General features: G+C 37.1%; 3 protein-coding genes across 8 annotated transcripts; 1 reads left to right on the top strand and 2 right to left on the bottom strand.

Moving 5' to 3' along the window:
- Positions 1-15: 15 nt before the first annotated feature.
- Positions 16-5,539, bottom strand: LOC110794230 (fe-S cluster assembly factor HCF101, chloroplastic). The gene is made up of 16 exons (XM_056837052.1): positions 5,344-5,539; positions 5,150-5,260; positions 3,652-3,794; positions 3,523-3,573; positions 3,127-3,282; positions 2,905-3,048; positions 2,688-2,830; positions 2,457-2,526; positions 2,257-2,352; positions 2,021-2,110; positions 1,833-1,886; positions 1,364-1,487; positions 1,110-1,234; positions 810-932; positions 418-487; positions 16-336 (listed from the first exon to the last, which is right to left on the bottom strand). Exons 1-15 carry the CDS (start codon positions 5,414-5,416, stop codon positions 419-421), a joined length of 1,572 nt encoding a protein of 523 aa, XP_056693030.1. The 5' UTR covers positions 5,417-5,539; the 3' UTR covers positions 16-336; position 418.
- Positions 5,540-8,336: 2,797 nt separating this feature from the next.
- LOC110794229 (EG45-like domain containing protein) lies at positions 8,337-9,405 on the top strand. The gene is made up of 3 exons (XM_021999183.2): positions 8,337-8,498; positions 8,736-9,006; positions 9,210-9,405. Exons 1-3 carry the CDS (start codon positions 8,396-8,398, stop codon positions 9,214-9,216), a joined length of 381 nt encoding a protein of 126 aa, XP_021854875.1. The 5' UTR covers positions 8,337-8,395; the 3' UTR covers positions 9,217-9,405.
- Positions 9,406-9,795: 390 nt separating this feature from the next.
- On the bottom strand, positions 9,796-19,600 carry LOC110794227 (VIN3-like protein 1). Of its 6 annotated transcripts, none has more exons than XM_021999180.2 (7): positions 19,347-19,503; positions 17,731-17,877; positions 14,928-15,105; positions 12,110-12,744; positions 11,612-11,922; positions 10,357-11,517; positions 9,796-10,104 (listed from the first exon to the last, which is right to left on the bottom strand). In XM_021999180.2, the coding sequence occupies exons 4-7, from the start codon at positions 12,565-12,567 to the stop codon at positions 10,091-10,093; spliced, it is 1,944 nt and encodes a 647-aa protein (XP_021854872.1). In that variant the 5' UTR covers positions 12,568-12,744; positions 14,928-15,105; positions 17,731-17,877; positions 19,347-19,503; the 3' UTR covers positions 9,796-10,090. The 6 variants fall into 6 exon arrangements, with proteins under 6 accessions (XP_021854872.1, XP_056693029.1, XP_021854870.1 ...); XM_056837051.1 differs by having other exon boundaries at positions 14,928-15,058; XM_021999178.2 differs by lacking the exon at positions 14,928-15,105 and having other exon boundaries at positions 19,347-19,600.
- Between the last annotated feature and the right edge of the window lie 4,168 nt (positions 19,601-23,768).

The raw sequence follows: 23,768 nt of genomic DNA, 5'->3' as shown, positions 1-23,768 counted from the left end.
TGATTTCGGGGGTGCTTCTTAAAGAAAGAATGGAACAGATAATGATTGTGATTTGAACACTCAATAATATTACAGAATGATATCTAAAATGCTTATATCTATCTACATTACATTCAAGTGATTACAAGCCTATCTCATGTACCTAATTTTAACTTTTCAAGAAAAATCAATCACTATCTTCTGAATTCCCTGTTAAAGAGATCCGAGGAGTTGCACCAGAATTCGGTCTTCAGATGGTTGTATCTTGTATTAACTGCATATAATTCTCATGTCGAAGAAAAGCACACATATACATGTGCCAGTATGCTCAATTCATTTGTACACCTCTGTAATTGTCTAGCAAACAGGAAACGGAAACTTTTAAGTACTTCTGTTCAAAACTGTCACTTCGATAAGGTGATTGAATATCTTTTCAACCTTAGGCGGGTATTGGCTGAGGGATATCAACTAATCGCTCCATGGTCTGAAGTTGATCATACGGTGCAATCTGAGCCATGATGAGAAACAATCAACAAATATGATTACAGGTTATGCAGTTATAATGTTGAGGAATATTTAGGGTTTGTATCATATTTATCCCAAAAATAATTCACTAATACGAACTGCTCACCCTTGAATACCATCTAAATTGAGAATTTTTCTACCATAGAGATTATTTCTCCCAACCAATCTATTAAATTCCAAATCCGGATTTAAATAAGATCACTTTTAATTATCAAAGCACTTCGACTAATGAGGTAAAAGAAATCTTATGAATGAAGAAAAATTTCAGTTATCCATTTAAATGTCAAAAAATGAAGCAAAATTACCTGGTTAAACCCATCTGGCCATGTTATTTCCACAGCATAATTACCCATAGGTCTGATTTCTTCGGGTTCAATATCTTCTGAGATATCAGTGTACTGTAACATTTGCTCACCAGTCCATTCATCCTGTTAAAAGTAACATAACAATTTAACCAAAAGTTACTTGAGCATTCGGTTTTGACTTTTGAGAAAAGAGTTTGTCACAAGAACTTTTATTTCAACACCTGCAGCATTATTTTTACCATGAGTGAATGATGAAATGTTTGTAAAGGTAAAACCCAACTGTAGTTAAGCTAAGCTTACCACACTCTGTGCAGACCGATCATTCCGTCTCACAGTTGCAGGATGAAGAAGAAACTCCTCATCTGAATCAGGTACCTTCACCCTTATTGCCTTCATTGCTTTGTCATAGCGGACAGCAGTTGATACTGGCAATAAACACAAATTTTTGAAGTACTTGCTTAATCAAAACATCAAATCTACATTTAACTCACAAATCTAGAGTTTTTATTGATTACACATAAAAGATTAATGCTAAAAACGTATGGGGTAACAACCTTGTTGGCGAATCTTGGCACATTGCTGTACAACACAAACTCCAAGGTCTTGAAATGTCTTCGCAACCTCTCCTAGCGGATCAGCTACCACTTCTGGTTGTCCACTATCTCCAGAAGCAGACAACTAGAGAAGTAAATATGTAATTAGGATAGCGTTCAAAGTATGCTTTTAATCTCCTACCCCGTTCACGTGATGACTAAAAATAAAAAATTTAATTCATTTTAATCATCACGTGACAGGCACGCGCGGGTCAATGCCAGAAAATTGGAGTCAACTGTTGGAAAATGGGTAAAGGTCCCATCTCACAACAAAAAATCAATTTTAGGTCCCATCCCAAAACAGTTTTTTTTTGTCACAATTTTTTGACTTAAAAAGTCCTTTCTGACAAAGAGTCCTTCAGATTATCTAGTTCATAGGTGACATTATTCATGCTGTAAAGGGTTTCATCAACAAAGTCAGAGCACATACAGCTGGCTTTATTGGAAGTTCGAACAGATGCGGAATTCCAAACTGCTCAACAACCTGCAAGGACAAAGACCACAATGGTTGAGTTAGGTTCTCTCAGGACAGGCTGGAGGATTGAGGCAGCACCAAAGGAAGCTCAATGATCAACCATTGAAGAAGAAATCAATAAAGTCTGAAGATCAGCTGCATGCCTGAGAGCCCGAACCTCTGCCAAAAGGATAAAAGCGCTTCCCATCTGCATCAAAATGACACATATTCTCCACAACAGCAACGCATGGTACCTGGACATTGTAAAAGTAACCCATAGTAAGCTGAGTGAATAAAGTCATTTGCAAAAAAGCTTAGGTATGTTTCTTATCATGAGCAGTAAATAGAAACACAGAAGGTAGATAACCATAAAATAGCATTCTGTAATAAGGAAATAAACCTTGAGTTTTGAGAACATGCGAACTCCTTTAGCTACGTCAATGAATGCTAGCTTTTGTGGAGTTGTAACAATGACTGCTGCTGTTAATGGAACAACCTGACAAGAATGTTGTACAAAACTCAGAAAATCTAAGGGAAAACCAAATTTGTTTCATTTTGTTCTCCTCTTTTTTGCCTAGAATAAGTATAAGCGACAAGTACCTGACACAAAGTTAGCTGAATGTCACCAGTCCCTGGTGGCATGTCAATAACAAGGTAGTCGAGTTCCCCCCTGCACAAATAAGAACAACCAACTAAGAATCTCATCATTTACTCAGTTTGTACGACAGTTTTGGGGAAAATTTAGAGAGAAATAGATGCAATAGTAAAGACAACGATTTGTCTCTAATTTGGTTCAGTAGAAGAGCAAGATACTGAAGGGAAGACTCTTACCATTCAGTTGTAGTAAGTAGCTGGTTAATAACTCCAGAAACCATTGGTCCCCGCATAATTGCACGACCTTGCCCAGCAAATCCAAATGATATCAGTTTGACACCCAAATATTCAGTTGGAAGTATGGTCTTCGTCTCTGCAATCTGAACAATCAAATAATATTATCAAGAATTACAAAAAGCACAGCCAAATACAAGTTTAATGGCATTGCTTTCACCATTTCTAGTAGCCTATTCTCTGGTGAAACCATTGTTGGCAAACTGGGACCATACACATCAGCATCGAAAATACCAACTCTAGCACCCATCCCAGCAAGAGTATAAGCAAGATTAACAGCAACAGTTGATTTTCCTACACCTCCCTGTAAATTCCAGACAAAGGAAAATATGTTGGATTGTGCAAAAACCATCAGAGTTATAGATGAACAATAGATTCTTACTTTACAACTAGAAACGGCCACAATATTTGAAACTCTCTGCAAGCACTTTGGAAGGTCTGCCCCTAAAATTGGTTTTGAAGGTTGGGCTGACATAGTAACCTTCACTTTTACAACCCAAGGAAGCGCTAACACCACCTCATTTGCTCTTTGCTCAAACTGCAAAGATTATAAACCCCAAGTTAATGCATATGATTGCTGCCTGAATTCAAAATCCAAAGCTTTAGGCAATATAGAGTCAGTTAGAGGTTAGTGTATAAGAAAGAAAATAACACAGAATTGAAGAAATTGATTATAAGGGCTTTGCATGGATATAATACTGACTCATTTCTCCAAGAGAAAAATAATCACAAGAACACACATTAGCAACAATCAAATTATAATACGGATATCATTTACCATGTCCTTTACTGGACAGGCTGGGGTCGTAAGCTCCAAGCGAAATGACACCTGAAATTCAATGTTCAGAGCTCAGCCGGTTGTATTAATTCACAAAGATATGGAAGAACACAATGTCATCTGAACAACCTCTCCCACAGTTTCATCAATTTGTAGGTCCTTTACAAAGCCACAAGAAACAATGTCTGTCCCAAAGTCTGGATCTATGATTTGAGACAATGCTTTGAGGACATCACTCTCAGCTGTTTTGATCGAAGATGCTGAAACACCAGCTGAATTACGAAAAAAGGAGTAAGACATTGGCAAATGAGTGACAACTAGTCATGCAAACTAACATTAATTACTATTATTCAACACAAGTTTCTGATCTTTACACCTAAGGATGTTAATTAACTTCGTTTTTTGAAAAGGTAAGTTCAAATATAATGCAAGTTAGATCAAGCTAGTTCCAAGGCAGTTTTCGTTCTGGATACCCCTTTTTTGTATAAAAATCCAATTTTTTTTTATTGAATCAGAGACCAAAGCTCAAAAACCAAATAGCAAGACACCTACAAGACAAACCCTCACACCCATAGTATAAAAACCGAAGCTTAAAGATACCATGACAACAAGCCACATGCCTCATTTGATGCCCCAAAATATCAAAACATACAAATTGATTCCCCAAAATATCATAGCACGTAGGAACTGAGACTCGAGATACCCAATAACCCAACAGCAACTATCAATTTATTGAAAATAACTCCCAAAGATCCAAAATCATGGCAACTAGAGGACAAAGCCTTAAATCCTCATGTAAACCAAAGCTCAGAGATACCCTACAGGACTATGTATAACCATAATAGTCAAACCGAAAAACACATATAGAACACCTGCAATAAGAAAGAAATAGTCAATACACTGCATAAGTTCTCACTTTGACCTTTTTTTTTTCCAATATATATTGGATTTGTCTCAATATATATTTTCAAAATATCAAAATTTACTAAACGGTACTATGTATTAGAGATACTAATAGTCAAAGTTGTGTTGGCAAACATAAAATTCCATATGGAACAACTATTGTAGAACGAAGGGTGTATTAAGTTTCCTCAACTTTTTCGCCAACTTTGTATTGTCTCTTTCTATTTCGAGTGTAAGACAAATGAAGAGTCCGAGCATCAACTTAACAATCTAATAACAAGACCTAAGAAGATCATCCATAGTTCCATACTTGACAAGTATTTCAAACACTATAAAGAAGGTTATTACTTCCTCTATTATATTCCATATTATCTGACTACTTAACTAACGTTTTCCATTCCACCTTATCAATCACTTATACCCTCAATGCCGCTATCCGCCATTGATACATGTATGCATAACCGTAAAAGACATTCGTATTGGAATAATCAATAAAAACTAATCCCTCCATTCCTTTCGAAGGTTCTTGAATTCTAACTAGGTTTGTCATACTAGAAATTTCCAATTTCCTTATTTAGTAACATTTCCATGTTTTTTCAACATCACCCCTCACATAATAATTCAGACAATCAAGTTCAACCAGTCCAATCAAATCATGTTTAGAACTTGACAAATGAGATTTTACAACAATTCCCAAGAAAAATATTAGTAGAATTTTGTATACCTTCAACAGAAGAAGCTTTAACTGTAATTGAACCAAAATTAACTTGATTATGCAAACCCCATGTAGACTTTATCTGCCTGTTCTGTTGAATCAATCCATTGAACACTAACCCTGCAAAAAAAAAACATCAAAAAGTTTGCAAATTTAAAATAAATAAATTTAAGGCTGAATTTTTTGGGGGGAAATTGTATTACCATTTTTATGCTGGAAAATTTTCGAGGGTTGAAATGAAAGATTAGGAGGAATTGGTGAATGAAGTAAATGCATTTTTCGAGCAGAAAAAAATGGAGGAGAGGGAAAGAGAGAGAGAAAGTGGAGTTTGAGCTTCAAAGTGTCAGTACTCAGAAACTCATCATCTGAAAATCCAATCTTTCTTGCAAATGCAACGACATCGTTTAGCCTATGTGTTGGTGTTGCTTTGCATCGTCGTACTCGTATCGACCGTTAATATTGTTGGCCCCACGGCGCCTTTCTTTGTGGCTAACATATTTTAGTTTTATTGGGATAGAATTGTGGCTAAGAAATCAAGATACTCCGTAGTGTATCCACATTACTACATTAGGCCTTGCTTGTAGAGTTGTAGAGTTAGGGTGTGGGCTGTGGGCAGGCTAGAAAGGTCTGGTATGATCACAGCCCGATGTGGTACGACTTTTTTCTGCCCCAACGACTCGACGAGATAGGTACCGATTTGCCGATGGTCGTGCATGGACATTGTTTATGAAAATTAGCACCATCAGAACAAGTTGGTTGAAATAAGGACTAACTTATCTAGATTGCTCAAAATCCGATTGCTAAACTATGTTAGAGTCATGCCAACCATTTAGTAATTTTTGGCTTTTTAGGAAGGAGAACTTATCACAAAATTCATAAATTAAAGTCTCCTAGATAAACAATAAGAAGTATACGTTAGCCCAACTATTAGGGTACATCCTTCTCATTATTACATTTCTAGATAAATTTTCACATTTCTTATCAAACACTGTAAAATTTTCTCACATTTACTATTTTTCCAATAACCTCTAACTGATGTACCCCGGTACAGCTAGATCCGGCTGTAATCCCCATCCCCCCACCCAAACGACGCGCTTGTATTATTTGTTCTTTCATGTTGTTTTTTAAATTTATCATAAAATTGTTCATAATTGTTGCATTGTTTGTTCTTTCTTCTGGGATTTTATGCTACGTTTTTATATTGTTTGTTCTTCTTTGTTGAATTTTTTGTTCTTTCTTGTTTATTTGTTTGTTCATAATAATCATCTGGTTAATGTTCATAATGAAATTAAGCTCTTCAATGATCTTTTATGTTTTTACAAGCGTCTGTATGTTTGTTCTTTCTTTTAGTATTGTTTGTTCTTTCTTGTTGTACTGTTTGTTCTTTCGTGTTGTTTTTTTAAATTCGTAATAAAATTGTTCATAATTGTTGTATTGTTTAATTGTTCTTTCTTCTGGAATTTCATGTTCTTTTATATTGTTTGTTCTTTTTTGTTGAATTATTTGTTCTTTCTTGTTTATTTGTGAACAACCAACCATCTGGTTAATGTTCTTTCGTAATTAAATTGTTCATACTTTTTGTTTTCTTGGTCATACCTTTTGTATTCTTTGTTTTTTCTTGTTCTATTATTGAGCATCTTTTAAACCCTTGTTCTCTCTTTTTAACCTATATGTTTTCTTTGCATGCTCATCATTTTCAAATCAGTAAATGTTCAATTTTAAATCAGTAAATCATATCAAATTACTTACGAGTACTATTTTCATTTTCAGCCTACAACAATGAGGAAAGTGAAATCGTATAAGTCAAATATTATGTTCAAATTACACTTCATACACACATTCAAACGTATAAGAACTCGAGACAACATCAAAAGCAAGATTCAAGATTGAAGATATAGAAAATTAAGTGGAGGATTGCTACCAATATCTTATAATTCAAGTACAATTTTACAAAGGCAATGCCTAAAATGATCAATTTTTTGGTAAAATATGTTATTTGACATGTTTTAATTGCTCAATATATGTACTCCGTAAATATATGTTCAAAGTAATGACATAGTAATGCAATAACTATGTTCATTTAAAATTAGTAAATACTCATTTTACAATCAGTAGATGTTCATTTCTAAATTGGTTGAATAAATGTGGATTGCCAAATAATTAGATTAACGTTCATATTCAAATAAGTAGATAACTGTTCATTTCCAAATAAATAAATAAATGTTCATTTCCAAATAAATAAATAAATGTTCATTTCCAAAATAGTAAATGTTCATTTTAATACCAGTATATTAATGTTCATATTAAACAATACAAAACGACGTCGTTTTGGATGGTGGTACAGCCAACTCTGGTTGTACTCGGATACAGCCAAAAAATTGCGTATTTCCAAAAGTTAACTACCAACAAGTGTTTGGATCAACCGTTAAAGGAATTGTTTCGGGTTTAACCATGGTCTTGGGTTGAAACATTGGAAAAATAACAACATTTACTAAGAGAGTTCTTCAAAATCTAAATCTGACCCGACTTAAATCCATATTAGTCGGAGTGTAGTAGGCTCTGAATTGCCATTTAAAATACCCTCAAACTTCCTATGTCAAATTTGAACATTTTCAGCATTCACATTGTAGAATAATTGCAATGTTGCTTCTTTTTCCACCACACAATTTCAACAGGGGACCCATCATGGTTGTGGCAAATCCCACCAGCAGTTGACTAAGTCAATGGATGAGAAAATTGTGTCAATGTATCCAAGTAGTGGGCAGTGTTTCCACTCTCGTTTACTGATCAATTGACTATGTGGATATCCGAGATCAAATTCCGTCTACATTATTTATGCTTATGACACTCCTTACCCATAAAAACTACACTATTCGTTTTCAAATGATAGTTCTAATGACTTTTCACAATTTCAACTCAATATTTAAATGTGAATATCTCTAATACTTATGTTAAAAGATAATAAATATTTGATATTGTAACACTAACGTCAGGAGTCTCAGGACGAATTAAACAAGATCTCACCTGTGCAAGTCTTGAAATATATATTGCAAAGAACTAAGAATGGTCTCTTCAATTGTGAATAGTGTCAAAATTTCAAAAAGGGGCTAACATTCGAGGAAAAAAAAAAACGCTTGTACGGAGTAATCAATTGACTTTGAACAGAAACTTTGGTATGCCTATAAATAGAGGATCAGCTATTAGAAACATTACAGCACAAAACAAGTGAGCAATACTACTATACTAGTGAGCAAAATGAGGATGAAAGCAGTTGTAGTTGTGATCTTTGTGATTAGCCTAGCCATCTCTGTCGCGAATGCTAATACTGGGTTTGCTGTTTACCATACTCATCGTACTCGTAAGTACATTTATTTATTTATGCCTTTCAATCAAACTTTTCTTACAAGTAGATAATAACTTCAAGAACTTAAATGAACGAGTATATTTACGTTCATGTTCAAGCTCATTATTTATCGAGCTTCTTATTGTGTTCAAGCTCGTCTCATTTAATCTGAGTCTAATCATGAGTTGTTTATTGAGAGTCTCGACTCATTTACACCCTTTAATTTCAATATGTTGAAAATGATATAAACAGCATCGGCATGCTACGGAAGCCAGGACAATGGACCATGGATAGCAGGGGTAAGCAATGCCCTATGGAACGGTAGAGGAGCATGTGGAAGGTATTACAGGGTTACTTGTATTGGAGGAGCTAATTTGGCTCCTCACCCTTGTAAAGGAGGAAGTGTTACTGTCAAAGTTACTGACTTATGTTCTAGTTGTGCCGGTGACATTAACCTTTCTCAAGAAGCTTTCAATTCCATTGCTGACCTTCGAGCTGGCAAAATCCGTGTCCGATACGACCCGTAAGCATCCACACTCTCTCCTTAATTACTGTTTAATCAATAGACCCGATCAAAAGACGGGGCTATGTTTCAGGGCATGCCAGAGGGTCGGGTTCAAGATGATGATCCTGTTTAGTGTTTAACTTTGGAGTATGAAATTCTTCTAGACATGTAAAGGTTATATATATTCTAATCTTTCTTCTTTTTGATCTAATTTTCTGCAGATTATAAAAAAGTTATAAGCCTATGTTGTTGAGAGACTGACGGCACGCCGGCATCATGGAATAAATAAAGTCTCATGGTTTATGCCATAATATATGAAGCATTAAGTAAAAATTAGAGCATGGTAATGCTTAAAGTAGAGTTATATTAGCATGTGTGGATGTGGAGAAGTTATAAAGCCTTGCCATATACAAATATGTATGACAAATTATAAGGTGTTTATGGTTTCTTCTGTTAAAATGGAGTTGTTACAGTTATCAGTTTAATTTACTACTCGGTACTTTGAAATTCTAAGTCCGTAAGAGGCTAAAAAGTTGAGATAAGATAAGTTGAGAAATTTTCATTATCCACATCCGTGCACACGGTACAACCACACCAATTCTGGGCAAATAAGCAAAAAAAATGCAGTTGGCTCTGTTTTCACTCATTGCAGAAGCAGAGCAAACAAATGAACCCCAACAGGCCAATCATTCTGTTATTGCTAACAATACTTGTTAACAATAACGGAATCGAATAGCTGGGTCCAAAAAATGGGGTTCTGGTTCAATCAAGAATCAAGAATCAAGAAACTGAAGCTTACAAAACCCATCAGGAAAAAATAATCCTCTGATTCCTTGTGAAAACAGACTAATTAACTAATAAATTAAACGTGAATTAACACATCCATTGAACCATCCTTCCTTAAATTAGAGAAGGTAACAATAATTGTCTCAATGTGAATCTTTCTACAAATGAGGTTAAGGAATCTAACAAATACCTCCTAAGAATATGCAGTTACCCACTGAAATGAAATCCCTTTCTGGAGGACAACCAGGTGACTTGCTTCCTAAGAACTGTGTCCTAAACATCTGAAATGTATCCGTCCCATCTATATGATAGATATTCAAGAAGGAATACCTGTCAAGAGCAAGATAAAATCAGTCCAAACTCCAACGAAGGAAAGGATTAAGGAAGTTTTGAAAGAATAAAAAAAACTACTTCAAACATCGGCCTGTTCGGTATATTGTAAGTTTTCAGTTTTTGGTTTTATGATTTTCAAATAAAGACAAAATATATTCTTCCTACAATAGTCGTGTTGATTTTGAAAACTAACAACAAAAAAACAATACTAAACAAGCTAATTTTGATAAATAATGGACATGAACTTACTAGTGAAACTATTCCTGGGCTTCTTGCTAGATACAAGATCTCCAAAGGAGTCCACGAGCTGCCCTGCCAAGCTCTTTGGATCATCCATGAGGGTTTGAATGAAGGTGTTGACAACCCGACGCTCTTGTTCAGTAGATCTTAAGCTAAACCAAGTCAACAATTTCAATCTAAATTCCTGTTTTAAGTAGCCGTCACACTCCAACCACCGTATGACCTTCACGCAATACTCAAAGTTACTGTCTAGGGGTCCAGGCCCACCAGAAACCCGAAACGGCGACCCATTTATCAGGGCGCTGTCACAATCATGGGTCTCTTCATTCGAACTTGAAGCTCTCTTCCGGCGAATCTCCGTCAAGGAATCAACGTCTCCATTTCGAATGGTTGCCCAAGCCAGTGAATCATCACTTGGCCCACTACCATTTGACCTGGCAAGCCCAAGCCCATTCTTCTCAACACCATGAGAAGCAGCATCATCATCAGGACCAGTAGCACGCTCCAGCGTACATCCATTATCTTCATCCCTGGAAGACTCGAGAGGCGGGTTAAGGTCTTCATTTAAATCTGGAACTGAAACAACATTTAGGTCAAGCTCACGAGAAACTGGCGGAGGTGACTGGTGATCTTTAGGAGATTCATATTTTGTAACTCCACAGCATTGTTCTACATCAGCACTGCAGAAGCCTTCGAGAAAGCCCTGTTCTTGAGCCCAAGCTAGTCGTAACACTTTCCCAAGGTCCCGCACCTGAAATCCAGAAGATGAGTTGGGTTGCTCCTTTGTAGGTGAGGAGCTTCCCTCAACTGAAGGAGTTTCCTTCTTACAACCTGATGTGGTGGGATTCTTATGGTTATGAAAAATCTCTACACTCTTGGTAAAACACTTGGCCTCAGAGTGGCCTAAATCATCAGTTTCTGTGTAGGAAATTATTCTGAAGGTGTACTCGGTGCAAGGATCAAGATGTGTTACAGAAATCCTTCTTCTCTCCCTTGGAAAGATGGATTGAGGCTCCTTTGAAAATGTCTCCTGTCTGCTTTTGCAGTACCATAGCTTGTAGCCTCTGATGGAATCAGTTATTGGTGAGGGGATATCAATCAAGACTATTACAAGTGAAGAAGAGGTAACTTCTTCAAACAGGAACCTGCATGCAGCGGGAAGTGAATCCACTGCCAAGATTATGCCAAAACAAATTTAATAATTCCATTATGATATAACGCCCAAGAAATTGAAAAACAATTATGAAGGTTTTATGGTTCTGACCTTTGTAATTTGGAGACACGATGGAAACGTTGGCAAGCAATTCATTAGCTTTATCAATCGCATGTGAACAGAGTTTTTGTACATCTGCAGCAATAGTAAGCCTGCTAACTATACCTCTAGCCATCTTGACAGAGTCACCATTCATGGGACCCACCTCCGCCTCCAATTTTATTTTAGCTTCTGCAACAATCTCTTGGAGGTCCTTAAATTTAGCCGTACCATCAAGTAGCCTGTAACTCAGCAATATTCTATAACAAAGCACATCGACACGTCTAGCATCCTTTGCTATAGCCAACTGTTTTTTCCAACATCTGCCAATTAAAAGTAAAGTAAAGCATATCAGTTGAGCTGAGCCCCTAAATTGAACATAAATTAATTTAGTACATGATACTTTACCGGCCATTTAATAGCTATGTATGTTCTTTTTAATTAATTATCACCCATCAGAACAAGCATGACCTGAGGATAAAATATGACTACATGAAGCAAACTACCTACCCAAGCACACCAGAGACTTTGCCGCAAGAAGCGCAGCAGTAACTCCCATCTAAATGCATGTATTGCCCAAGGTTCACGACTCCCAGCTTCTCTTGTTGAAATGCACACTCAATGTGGCATGATAATCCACAAGAATCACCCTGTCCAGACTCAGATTCACAAACCAACCAAAGGCTAGGGTCTTTATTATCATCAAATTGGTGGCAGATGCAACATGAGCACCTCCTACAAAACGCATCATCTATGGACAAAACAGCTCTACACGCAGAATTTTTACATATCCAGGTACTAGAACATCCAAATTCAGAAGGTTGCTCAGTTTTCGATATGAGGCGAGCAGGATTTTCTCCCTTCCTGCTTTGCTTCTTAGAAGCAGTATTATTGGAAATGGAACCATTCTTCCTGCTCTCAGGATTCTTCACATTTTTGTTGCATGCTTTCAGCTGCTGCTCTATCATACTGCCTTTTGGAGAAGATTTTAGTTTCGTTTCTTTGTTAAAGCAAGTCTTCAATAGCTCTCTCTTTTGGACCAGATTTCAGAAATTCTTGGAGAAGTTCCGACCCTTTTGATGTATAACATGTATTTCCATTTTTCTCCGGAGTGCTTTGCACACTAGATGAATGACTTTGAATACCTGGAGCCAATAAAGGGAAATGAAGCCTATCAAACTTAAGAGTAATAGCAACAAGTACAAATGGACATTCAAATGCAAAATGTCCCTATAGACAGAGAAGATATGCAGATATGGCATCATCATTCGTCTATGTAACTCATATTATTTGCCTAGGCAAGTCATTACTGAATTGACATAAAACAGGAAGATAAGACACAGAACCTTCATATGACACTACAAAGTAATACCACTTCTACATCTCAATAAATTCCAAGGCCAGACAGGACGCAAATGTTACACAAACCCATCCAGATAAGCCGAGTAACCAACTATCCCTTTTACTTATGTGAGACGAGGAGCAAAGGGTAAGATGGGAATTGCATAAAAAATATGTCAAAGTGTTAGCTACTTGCTAAGCAGTGGCTCGGTGTCTTGAGCAGCAAACACTAGGAACTCAAGTAATTTTGCAGAATAGTTAGCTACGGAGAGAGGATGGTGTCAGGAAAGAGGAAGTATAAATAAGGAGGGGATGTAATAAGAAAAATATTGTCCACTCTTTCCTTTTTTCAATAAGAGTAACCAGCCCCTCCGAGGCCTGGGATTATAATGCTAAGTTGATGATTCCATAGCCTCAATATTACAGACAAGATATCAGATACTACGGAAAAAAATTCCCATTTTCATTTCTCTTCCCTTAATCTCCATCAATTCTATTTCAATAAACCATCAGATAAGGGAGGGCAGGGAAAGACCTAAAGCACAATCAAGAAATTTTTCCAGCAAACCCAATCAGCAGATAAACAAATGATTACGATGCATTTAGTAAATTTTAGAGTTGTCCAGCAAAAAACTTCTTACTCCGCTCAACCCAATGAACACATATGGGAGTAGGAAGCTATCAAGGGCAACAGACTACAGCATTAGAAACACTTTGATCACTTTTAAACAACAAATAAGAAGCATAGGAGTCCTAAAGGATATCTTTATCAGGCCCTCCTATATAATGACAAGCAAAGAAAGATTTTGGCCAGAAGTCTTAAATTCGAGTGGTATCCACAAAATTTTCTGAACTCAAAAACAAAGGAAAGTTTGACATCAACAGTCCCGACTATGGAGGTCCGCTTTAAAAGGTCTCAACTTTTGATCAAGGAGGTCACAATTTTTGGGGCTATCACCTCAAAACGGTCTTCACCTGTAATTAAGTTGTTCAATCGGTTAATACTTAATAGTCACCTGAATGAGCAAGGGGTTGAGTGATGAAAGAAACAAGGGTGGCAAGGCCAGGTTTTGTGGTTATATTAACCGGTTGACCAGATTAATTAAGCAAGAGGAACGTTTTGAGATGATACCCTAAAAGTTGGGACCGCTTTGAGTTAATCAAATTTGTGACCTTTTAAAGTGAACCGTCCACAAGTGGGACTGCTGATGTCAATATTTTCCTAAAACAAACAAACCATTACAAGCTAGCCAGCATGCTCCTCTAGATCGCACTGCGGTTAAGAATAAAAAAAAATAATTGTAAACAATAGCACACGGCTTTTGGAATACTAACAGATCTAAATTTTCCCAAGAAAGAGAAATTACCCGGATAAAATAATTTTAACAGATTTATAAGAAGAATGTGTTAATTTAACAGATATATATCAGAATGTATCCACAAAAAAATTTCTGAACTCAAAAACAGATGAACCATTACAAGCTAGCCAATATGCTCCTATGGATCTCTATTAAAAGAAAGTGTAAACAATAGCACACGGCCTTTGGTATACTAAAAGATCTAAATCTTCCCAAGAAAGAGAAATTACCCAGAATAAATAATTTTAACAGATTTATAAGAAGAATGTGTTAATTTAACAGATTTATATCAGAATGTATCCACAAAAAATTCTGAACTCAAAAATAGATGAACCGTTACAAGCTAGCCAACATGCTCCTATGAATCTCTATTAAAAGAAATTGAAAACAATAGCACGCAGCTTTTGGCATACTCACATATCTAAATCTGCCCAAGAAAGAGAAATTGGCCGGATAAAATGATTCAGCAGATTTATAATAAGAATGGTGAATTGATGCTTAAACCAGGGAGGGAGAAGAGAACTAATCTAGCAACGAGCATGAAAAACAAACAGACGCCACAAGATGAAAAATAGCAGGGAAGAAAGAAAAATAGAAATTCAGCAAGGTGAAAAAACAACCAGATGTACCTGAAAGAGATCCACTGCCAATTCAGAGAAATGACAGTAACAAGACAAACCCAGAGGAGGCACAACAATGGAAGTTTTTTAAATGACAGCACTAGCGGAGGAAACGAGGCTCTTGTAGATGCTCCGAGAACCTGAAGCGTCTAACAGCTCTATTTGACAATAATTGAAATCTTTTTTTCTAAAAATCAGAACAGATCCTTCAATATGATATTTAGGGAATATACAATGTGCCTTATACAATCAAATTTATAACAAAATTGCAGAACTTGCAAGAAAAGTAATGTCGCTGCGCAACAAATGATGAAAATTAACAAAAAAAGAAGAGGCTTAGGGAGTGAGAGAAATCGCGTGAAAGAAGGGATTACGGGATTAAAAGGCAACGTTACTCAAAATGGACGATTTGGTAATATCAGCTATAGAATTGGCTGGACACGTCGAAAGATATCTATATTAAAGTGTCTTAAAGGGAATGAATTGATAACTCATTGTAGACCTCCTGTAACCACCAAAGGGTCCCAACGCGAGGTTGGGGACATAGGGGGGGCAAGCATGGTAGAGGACATAACCACAGTAACAGTCACGGTGCTGTGGAACCAACATTTCGTGGATGTAACATCACATTTACACCTAACAGCTATACCATATAAACTTACATTTGGAGAAGTTTCACTTCATTGAAATTCAAGAGTTCCCAAACAAATGTTTTATGAAGTATTATATTTGAAAATAATTTTTTTTGCACCTTATCTTGTTATTTAGAAAAATAAAAAACCATGACGTTCCAAATATTTATAGTGATTAAAATATACGTTTAGTTCTCCAATATGTGATCTTGAACAATATTAATGCGTACAAAAGCAATAATAAAAGATTGTGGCAGCTGAAGAGGTATTACTCCATATAATGGTGTACAAAGGATCACATTATGTGAATTTTTGCATTTTATCGAATGAATTTTTGCAGAACAAATCTGATATCCTTAAATAAACAGCTTTTGCATAAAAACTAAAAAAAGGACCTGCCTTTTACTCCATAATTGGTTTAAACCCCATTAATCCAACTTCATGGCTGGAGGATGTATTTTGCAGGACGTTGGACACTTTCTTATCTCCATCCCCGGACACTAAACCTAAAAGGCTAAAAACTTGCCCACTCCACACACGTTACTAGTTAAGAATTAGTCATTGTTGATAACCATGCATGCAAATTATTTTTGCCAAAGAAACAGATGAATTTTAGTTCTAGGGGTAGCTATAAAATAGTCATAGGAAAATAGGTTGGTTAGGGGAGCTGTAATACGCTAATACCAAATCAATTGATTTTTTTGGTAAAATACTGCAACCTAGTAGAGATAGCACCCCAGGCCTATGATTTTATGAGAAAATTACAAGGATACGGTAAAACAAAAATGGACAATGCAGTTCATGGAACACTGAACAATGATCACAATTTCACATAACTGTGAAATGTACACAAGGCTTGCACAATAGAAAATCGGAGCATAAGATATGTTGGCAACCTGGTCAATGTTAGATTGTACAAAAGTTTCCCATTTTTACCAAAGCCAGCACAAAGCTAAAATTAGTAACAAAACTGATACTCTTATAAAACATAAAGAGGTCAATAAAAGGAAACCTCACACAAGAATTACCATAAGCATCAAGCTCCTCTTGATGATAAGATAACTTCTAAAAGAATGCAATCCAAGAGAAAGATCAAGTGACGAAAACTGAGCTGTAGCTCTTTGGTATTTTAGAAATAATCAGCAAATTTTCTCAAACATGGTATTAATTGGATCGAAATAAAATATTCAAGCCTTTAACGTGGAGAGATAGAAACTTTAACATTCAGAACCGAATAACGCATTAATTTTTATAACTGTATTTGGACCTATTAGTCCCAGAAAGAGCATGGATTACGAACAATGGAACACTTGTCTGGGTATAACAAAGAATAACGAAAACAACATTGCTAACAGAAGGTAATGAAAATAAATGGTCCAAAAGCTAGCAGGGATAGCTGAGAACAAGGTCCTCTTTAACAAATTTTAATTACTGGCAATTAGCAGGTATAGATGAAGCAAAGAAGTTTATACGTATTTTCATATCAGGAAATTATCCATCAGTAGAATGAATGAAATCCAATAACTTTTGACCAAAAGATAGGAAGGGAAGGAGAAACGGTGAGGGGAGCCAGAGAGAGAAAAGTTGTTCAGATACCTTCAGATATGAAAGAAGGGGGTGTCCATAGAAGTATATCAAAATACAGTGGCAAACACCTAAATGCAAGAGATATTTCAATGCTGATAGACTCAGGCTTCATTTCTTTAGACTTGAATACTCCTTACCTGAACTTTTCTGAACTGACTTTATTGGCCCTAGTCAGAATTTACTTAGTTGTGAATTAAAATTGAAAGCCCTGATCTGAAGTTTCCTGGGAATTATTTTTCTTTATGGTGAAAAGAACAAGGCTGTATTACTAGAGTTTATACCGAGTCTCTTGCAATTTGGCTGTATTACTAGAGTTTATACCGAGTCTCTTGCAATTATAAATCCAATCACAATTAGCAACATCTCCTTTTCCTCTGTAACCAACTAACCTTTCCTAGAGTATCGTTGTACTGTTTCCTGTAGGTGCATTCATGTCTCTAGAGTCTGGACTACAGATACAAAGAACTTGGTGCTCAGTGGTTTCATCGGTTCATCCTCTCCAAACAGTCAAGGATATTTCATATTTTCACATCATCAATCATAAAACGTATCAAAATACCCAGGAAAAGCAACTCCAAAATACGGCATCATACCTATATTAGGGAACTGATCTTCAAAACTCATGCTCTAGACTGCCAATCCTCAACTCCAGCTAATAGCCATCCATTTAACAATGAATCTGTTAGATATCCTTCTAAAGCCATTCCTCCCTTCCTTTCCTTTCCTCACCTCTCTTCCACCTTTACCACAAGACAGGGAAATTGTGTTGAAGTGGTGCCAATAGAAGGACTATAGTCACTATACCCAAAACTAAGAAAAGTATAACAGGAGAGATTATAAGAATATTAATAATAAAGAACTGTGGTAAAAAACAGCCTGCATATAATTCCCGCAAGCGGCAAAAACAACCACAACGAACAAAGAAGACGGTATGTTTTTTTTTTTGCCTTCAAGGAATCTTGATCTTTAACATGAAACATGTATACACAGTCCATAAGCATCTATGATCATTACATAACAAACATGAAAACATGTTTTAGATACAATAGGTTTAGCATTGACCTAAAAATTCGACATGGAAAGAACTAATATTGAAGTCCAACATATTAATCAGGTACTCATAACAAACACACAACAAATCATATTTGAGGGGAAAAACATTGAACACAAAATTCAGGATCTGGTAATAGAAGTATATAAGGGGGCAAAGATCACATGAAAAGAAAAAAAAAAGGATTCAACTCAAAAATTAGTTCTGGAAAGTGGAAACCTTTCATTACTTGTCCTTGTCCCTACAATTTCAACCTCGGATAGGGAGAAAAAAATAATCTTCTTCCTTCCTCCAGGATTCTATATGGTCAAAAGGCAGGATTAACAAAATTTCACTCCTTCTTACTTCGTATAATTCACATTTAACCAAGTGAATTCAACCCTCAACTTCAAAACATCACATGATCATGTTATTCCACCAAGATACTAACATACAAACAAATCAAATTTATCCATACTCAGAAAAAGAAGTCCCTCGGATGCATTTATCAGTTCCATAGAAACAAGATAAGCTTTGTCGCAATGTACTCCAGAAGAAACAAACAAACATGATAAAGATATAATAGGTTCCTACATTCATGCATATTGGTTCTCACAAACCAATGCTAGAAGATAAACCTCCAACTATAACTTCAAGCTTTCTCTTGCCACTAACAGCTCAAGTACAGGAGCACATGATGCTTGGGATCATGACATGCTTGAACAACAGAGAAACCCAATTCAATTTGGCCACAATCTCACATAATTAGTCTACATTATAAGTTTAAGAAAACACCAAATATTTCATTTTACATACACATGCAACAAGCCAATTCTTGCAGAACAGCAAGACAAACGCCTAGTAAACCAAAATAAGCATTCGCAGATTTACAGGTACCAGTACATTGTCAAAATAATCATAAAAATCAACAAGAAACAAATAAAAAAGTGAATTAAACTCAAATTAATAATTAAAACACAAACCCAATTAAACTCACTAAAATGGCATTAAACTAAATCCGAGCTTTGAATTAATCCGATTGACAAACACAAAACAAAGCAAGAAACCCCAGATTCACGAATTCAAATTTAAAGCGGATCTGAGACGATATATGGAATTCGTGTCAAAATTTATCAATTGAAATAAAGGTCGACTTTAATGGGGTTGAAAAGGGTGTACCTGTATTGGATGAGTGTTAATTGATGAGGTAAATCTAGGGTTTTTTTTGGAGGGAGAATAAAAAACCCCAAAAAAAATTAGAGGGAAGAAAAAAAAGAGGAAGAATTCGTGTGTTTTCGTGGAATTGGATGAAAATCAAAAAGTCTACCCTGTTTGTTGTTAGTTGGTTAGCTAAAACTCTCTCTCTACACGCAGGCGCGTGAGATAGACAGAGTACAAAAGACGGAATACGGAGTACATAGGGTAAATAATCTGCATTGTACCCTTCCACGGTACTCTGTTATTTATTTATTTTTTTGGAGTTTTTATTCGAGGTTATAATCTGCTAATAACGCTCTCATTTTAATGATAAAATTACACTATTACCTCTAAAAAAATTTAAACCCCCCCTCCCTCCCCTTCCCCTCTCACCTCAACCCTTCCCCCTTACCTCCGTCAATCACCACCATCACTGCACACACCGCACTGCACCGCAACCACCACCATTGTTGAGCCCCTGCTCTGCGCCGCCGTCCCAGGCTCCGCCTGCTGCGCCCCTGCTCCTGCGCCCGCCTTAGCGCTGCTGCTCCACCCACTAAAACAACGTGTCGCTGTTGCTGATGCTTCACCCACCCAACGCCGTTGCTGTTGCTGCTCCACCCACCCAACGCCGCTGCCGCTGATGCTCCACCCACCCGACGCCCTGAAAACAGAGAGAAGAGGAGTTGTAGAAGAAGCACGACGAAGAGGAACGACGAAGAGTTAGCCGAAGATGCCATTAAAGAGGTCGACAATGGCGTCGCCGTCCCAGCCTCCGCCTGTGTCGCGGCTGCGAGTGGTAAGATTTTACTTTTTTTTTATATATATCCCTTGTGCCGCCCAGAAATGGTGATAGGGACCATGGTTGTGCCGGCCTTGAAAAGTGATGACGACCATGCTTCAACCGCAGAACTTGGGCGGATGAACCATGGTCGGAACTGCTATTCCAGGGCGACACAACCATGGTATGTTCAACGCCGGCATTGTGTATTTAAAAAAAAAAATTGAATTGTTATTAAGTGCCTATTACTATTTGAATTTTTTTTAAAAAAAATTATTTTAGCAATTAATTATATTTCGTAATACACCTACATATGTTTTGATTTTTCTAAATTTATGAATATTTTGAAATAATTTTTTTGTTAATTTAATTGTAATCATTTTGTAGTGTTATTTAATAAAGTGTTAATTTAATATTAGTACATATTAATAATATTATGTAGTTTTTTTTAAGGGCTTGTTATTGTGAAGTTATTAGAACTATTATTATTATTATTATTATTATTATTGTAATTAACGGCATATTTAACCATTTAATTAACGACATGCTTTAATTAAGGAAATAATTTAATTAACAGATTACAAAAATTATTATAATTATTAAAAATAGTTAAAAAAATAGTTGATTATAAATATTTTATAATTTATTATAAATATGTTTATACATATATTCATAAATACATTATTATTAATTCTTATTAATATTAAGGATCAAGAATATTAGGGATGATGTCAACTTAAATATATTTTAAAGTATAGTAATAAACGAATATTGTTGCGTTGATATGAATTTATGTTAATACTATATTATTGAATTGAGATTAAAATTATAATGAGAAAATTGGTTAACACATTTCGCGTTTGATTAATAATAGAAAATTGGTTAGAGTTCTCTTAGCTACGATGTTGATAATTTCGTTAACGGTTCTGGAGCTAGGCATACCAGAAGTCGTTGTGTAAATGCTTCAATTAGAAGGGAGAGAGGTGGCTTTGCATTCGATGAGGAGGAGGAGAACATGACTACAACTTTGGATACGGCTTTGGGAGCCACTTCGCCACCGACGCAGATGCTTTACTCGCCTCATCGTTCATTGGGATACTCGCCACCTCGTCCGATGAGTTGTTTATCACGTCAGTCGATGGCTGACCTCCCCCGCCATGAGGAGGATGGGTACGAGGAGGAGGATTGGGATGAGGAGGATGGGGATCAGCAGGATGGGGATGAGGATGAGGGGGATGGGTATTAGGAGGATGATCCGGATGATGAGGGCGAGGAGAGGGATGCGCGCGTCAAGGAGAGGGATACGGGCGTCCAGGAGAGGCACATGCGCGTCGAGGAGAGACACACTTTCATAGTTCCACCCCACCACGCTCCTGTTACTATTCAGAGACGTGATAGTCTATTTATTCATAGCTCTTAGGGGAGTACGACGACCACCAGTCTAGGGCTAGAGACGATTGGATATGTACTGCCCCGATGGGGGGGAGGTCCTAAAGTTGTTAGCCTTATTCCTAGCTACCCGACTCACGTCGATGCGTGCCTATGGGATGGCACTTTAGATCGAGGTAAGCTACAATGTCAGTGTAGATTTGTTGTTTGTAAGAAAATTAAGAGTTGATTCTATAGCATGAACCAGGAAGCCAAAGAGAAAGTTCTGGATACTCCATTGAGTCATTTGTCTTTGATCATGGCTCCCCACATCGACGCTCCTTTGATATCTTCTTTCGTGGAAAGGTGGAAACCAGGTACAAACACTTTTCACCTTCCATTTAGAGAGATGACGATCATGTTGCACGACATCGAGGCGATACTGGGGATCCCTATTGAGGGGAGTGCATTGAGTACCCGCCCGACCGACCAGGATAGGTCCTTGACTACTCGGGTTTGTGAGTTGCTTTCGGTGAGAGAGGATTAGGGATGGCAGGTGGGTATAATTTCGCGGATTCCGCACCGCAACCGCCCCAATTAGAGCGGGTATGGATACGTCTTTGGTGGGTAGTGTTAGGTTATGATACATATGATATTACATAAATCATGCGGAAACAACCATTAACCCAGGATTACATATTATTTACACATAATCATATAGCATAATTTAGATGCATACTCTTTGTTGCGTGCCCTCCCTAGCTGCGCCCGAACCGAACAAGAACAAGTCTTTAGGACTCCAAGTGTCGTCCCTCCGTAGATAGTCCACAGCACGTCCGGATCCGCCTTAAGATTGACCAACTAGAATCGCCCTTAAGGTACTAGAATTTTCGGCACTTTTGAGCAAGATGTGTGACTGAATTTTTCTCTCAAAAACTCACTTTGAATACTTTGAAACTCGTTATAAATTGTGAGCCCAAGCCACATATTTATAGGGGTATGGAAAGGGAATTGGAATCCTATTCAGATACAAATTAATTAAACTTAGAATCCTACAAGAACTCTAATTAATTAATTTATCAAATAGAATTAGGAATTTAATCATTAACCGAACTCTGCACGTTTTAGGAATCGTGCATGAACACAAACACTTACGCACACACACACGGCAGCCACGATGGGCCGCCCATGCGCGTGCGTGCGAGCAGCCCACGCAGCGAGGCCTACGCGAGCTACAAGCCCACGTAGCTCCTTCGCGCGCTGCGCGCGCTGTGCGCGCTGCCACGGCCTGCTGGGCCTGGCCTTGCGCTGGGCCTGGCGTGGCCTTGGCTGTTCGTGTGGCGCGCTTGGCTTGCTGGGCGATGGCCTGGCTTCGTGCTGGGCCCTCGTCCGGCAGGCCTCGTCCGATGCTTATTCGTACGATACGCTTCCGATTAAATTTCCGATTCCGGAATTCATTTCCGATACGAACAATATTTAACATTTCCGATTCCGGAATTAATTTCCGTTTCGAACAAATATTTAATATTTCCGTTTCCGGAATTATTTTCCGATTCCGATAATATTTCCGATTCTGACCATATTTTCGTTTCCGGCAATATTTCCGATTCTGGTAATATTTCCATTTCCGATAATATTTTCCGATACGTACCATGTTTCCGTTTCCGGCAACATCTACGACTTGGATAATATTTATATTTCCGATACGATCCATATTTCCATTTCCGGTAATATCATCGTTTCCGGAGTATTCATTTCTTGCCTGTGACGATCTCAGCTCCCACTGAAACCAAGATCCGTCGATTCTGAATATTCATAGATGGAGCATTTAATGCCATTAAATACTTGATCCGTTTACGTACTATTTGTGTGACCCTACGGGTTCAGTCAAGAGTAAGCTGTGGATTAATATCATTAATTCCACTTGAACTGAAGCGGCCTCTAGCTAGGCATTCAGCTCACTTGATCTCACTGAATTATTAACTTGTTAATTAATACTGAACCGCATTTATTAGACTTAACATAGAATGCATACTTGGACCAAGGGCATTATTTCCTTCAGTCTCCCACTTGTCCTTAGGGACAAGTGTGCATTTCCTAATTCCTTTGTCTCTCGATGCTTGCTCTTGAACATAAGGTAAGAGTTGTCATCCTTATTATGTCCAGAGGTGTTCCTCGGTTTCAGAGTTCAACTGATCAAATAAACAGATAACCATAGCCTATGATTCATCCGAGCACGGCCATGCATTTCACAG

The sequence above is a fragment of the Spinacia oleracea genome, chromosome 2 (assembly GCF_020520425.1).
Source record: "Spinacia oleracea cultivar Varoflay chromosome 2, BTI_SOV_V1, whole genome shotgun sequence".
Classification (NCBI taxonomy): domain Eukaryota; kingdom Viridiplantae; phylum Streptophyta; class Magnoliopsida; order Caryophyllales; family Amaranthaceae; genus Spinacia; species Spinacia oleracea.
The sequence above is the reverse complement of the archived record's forward strand: the minus strand, read 5'-3'. Positions and strand labels throughout refer to the sequence as shown.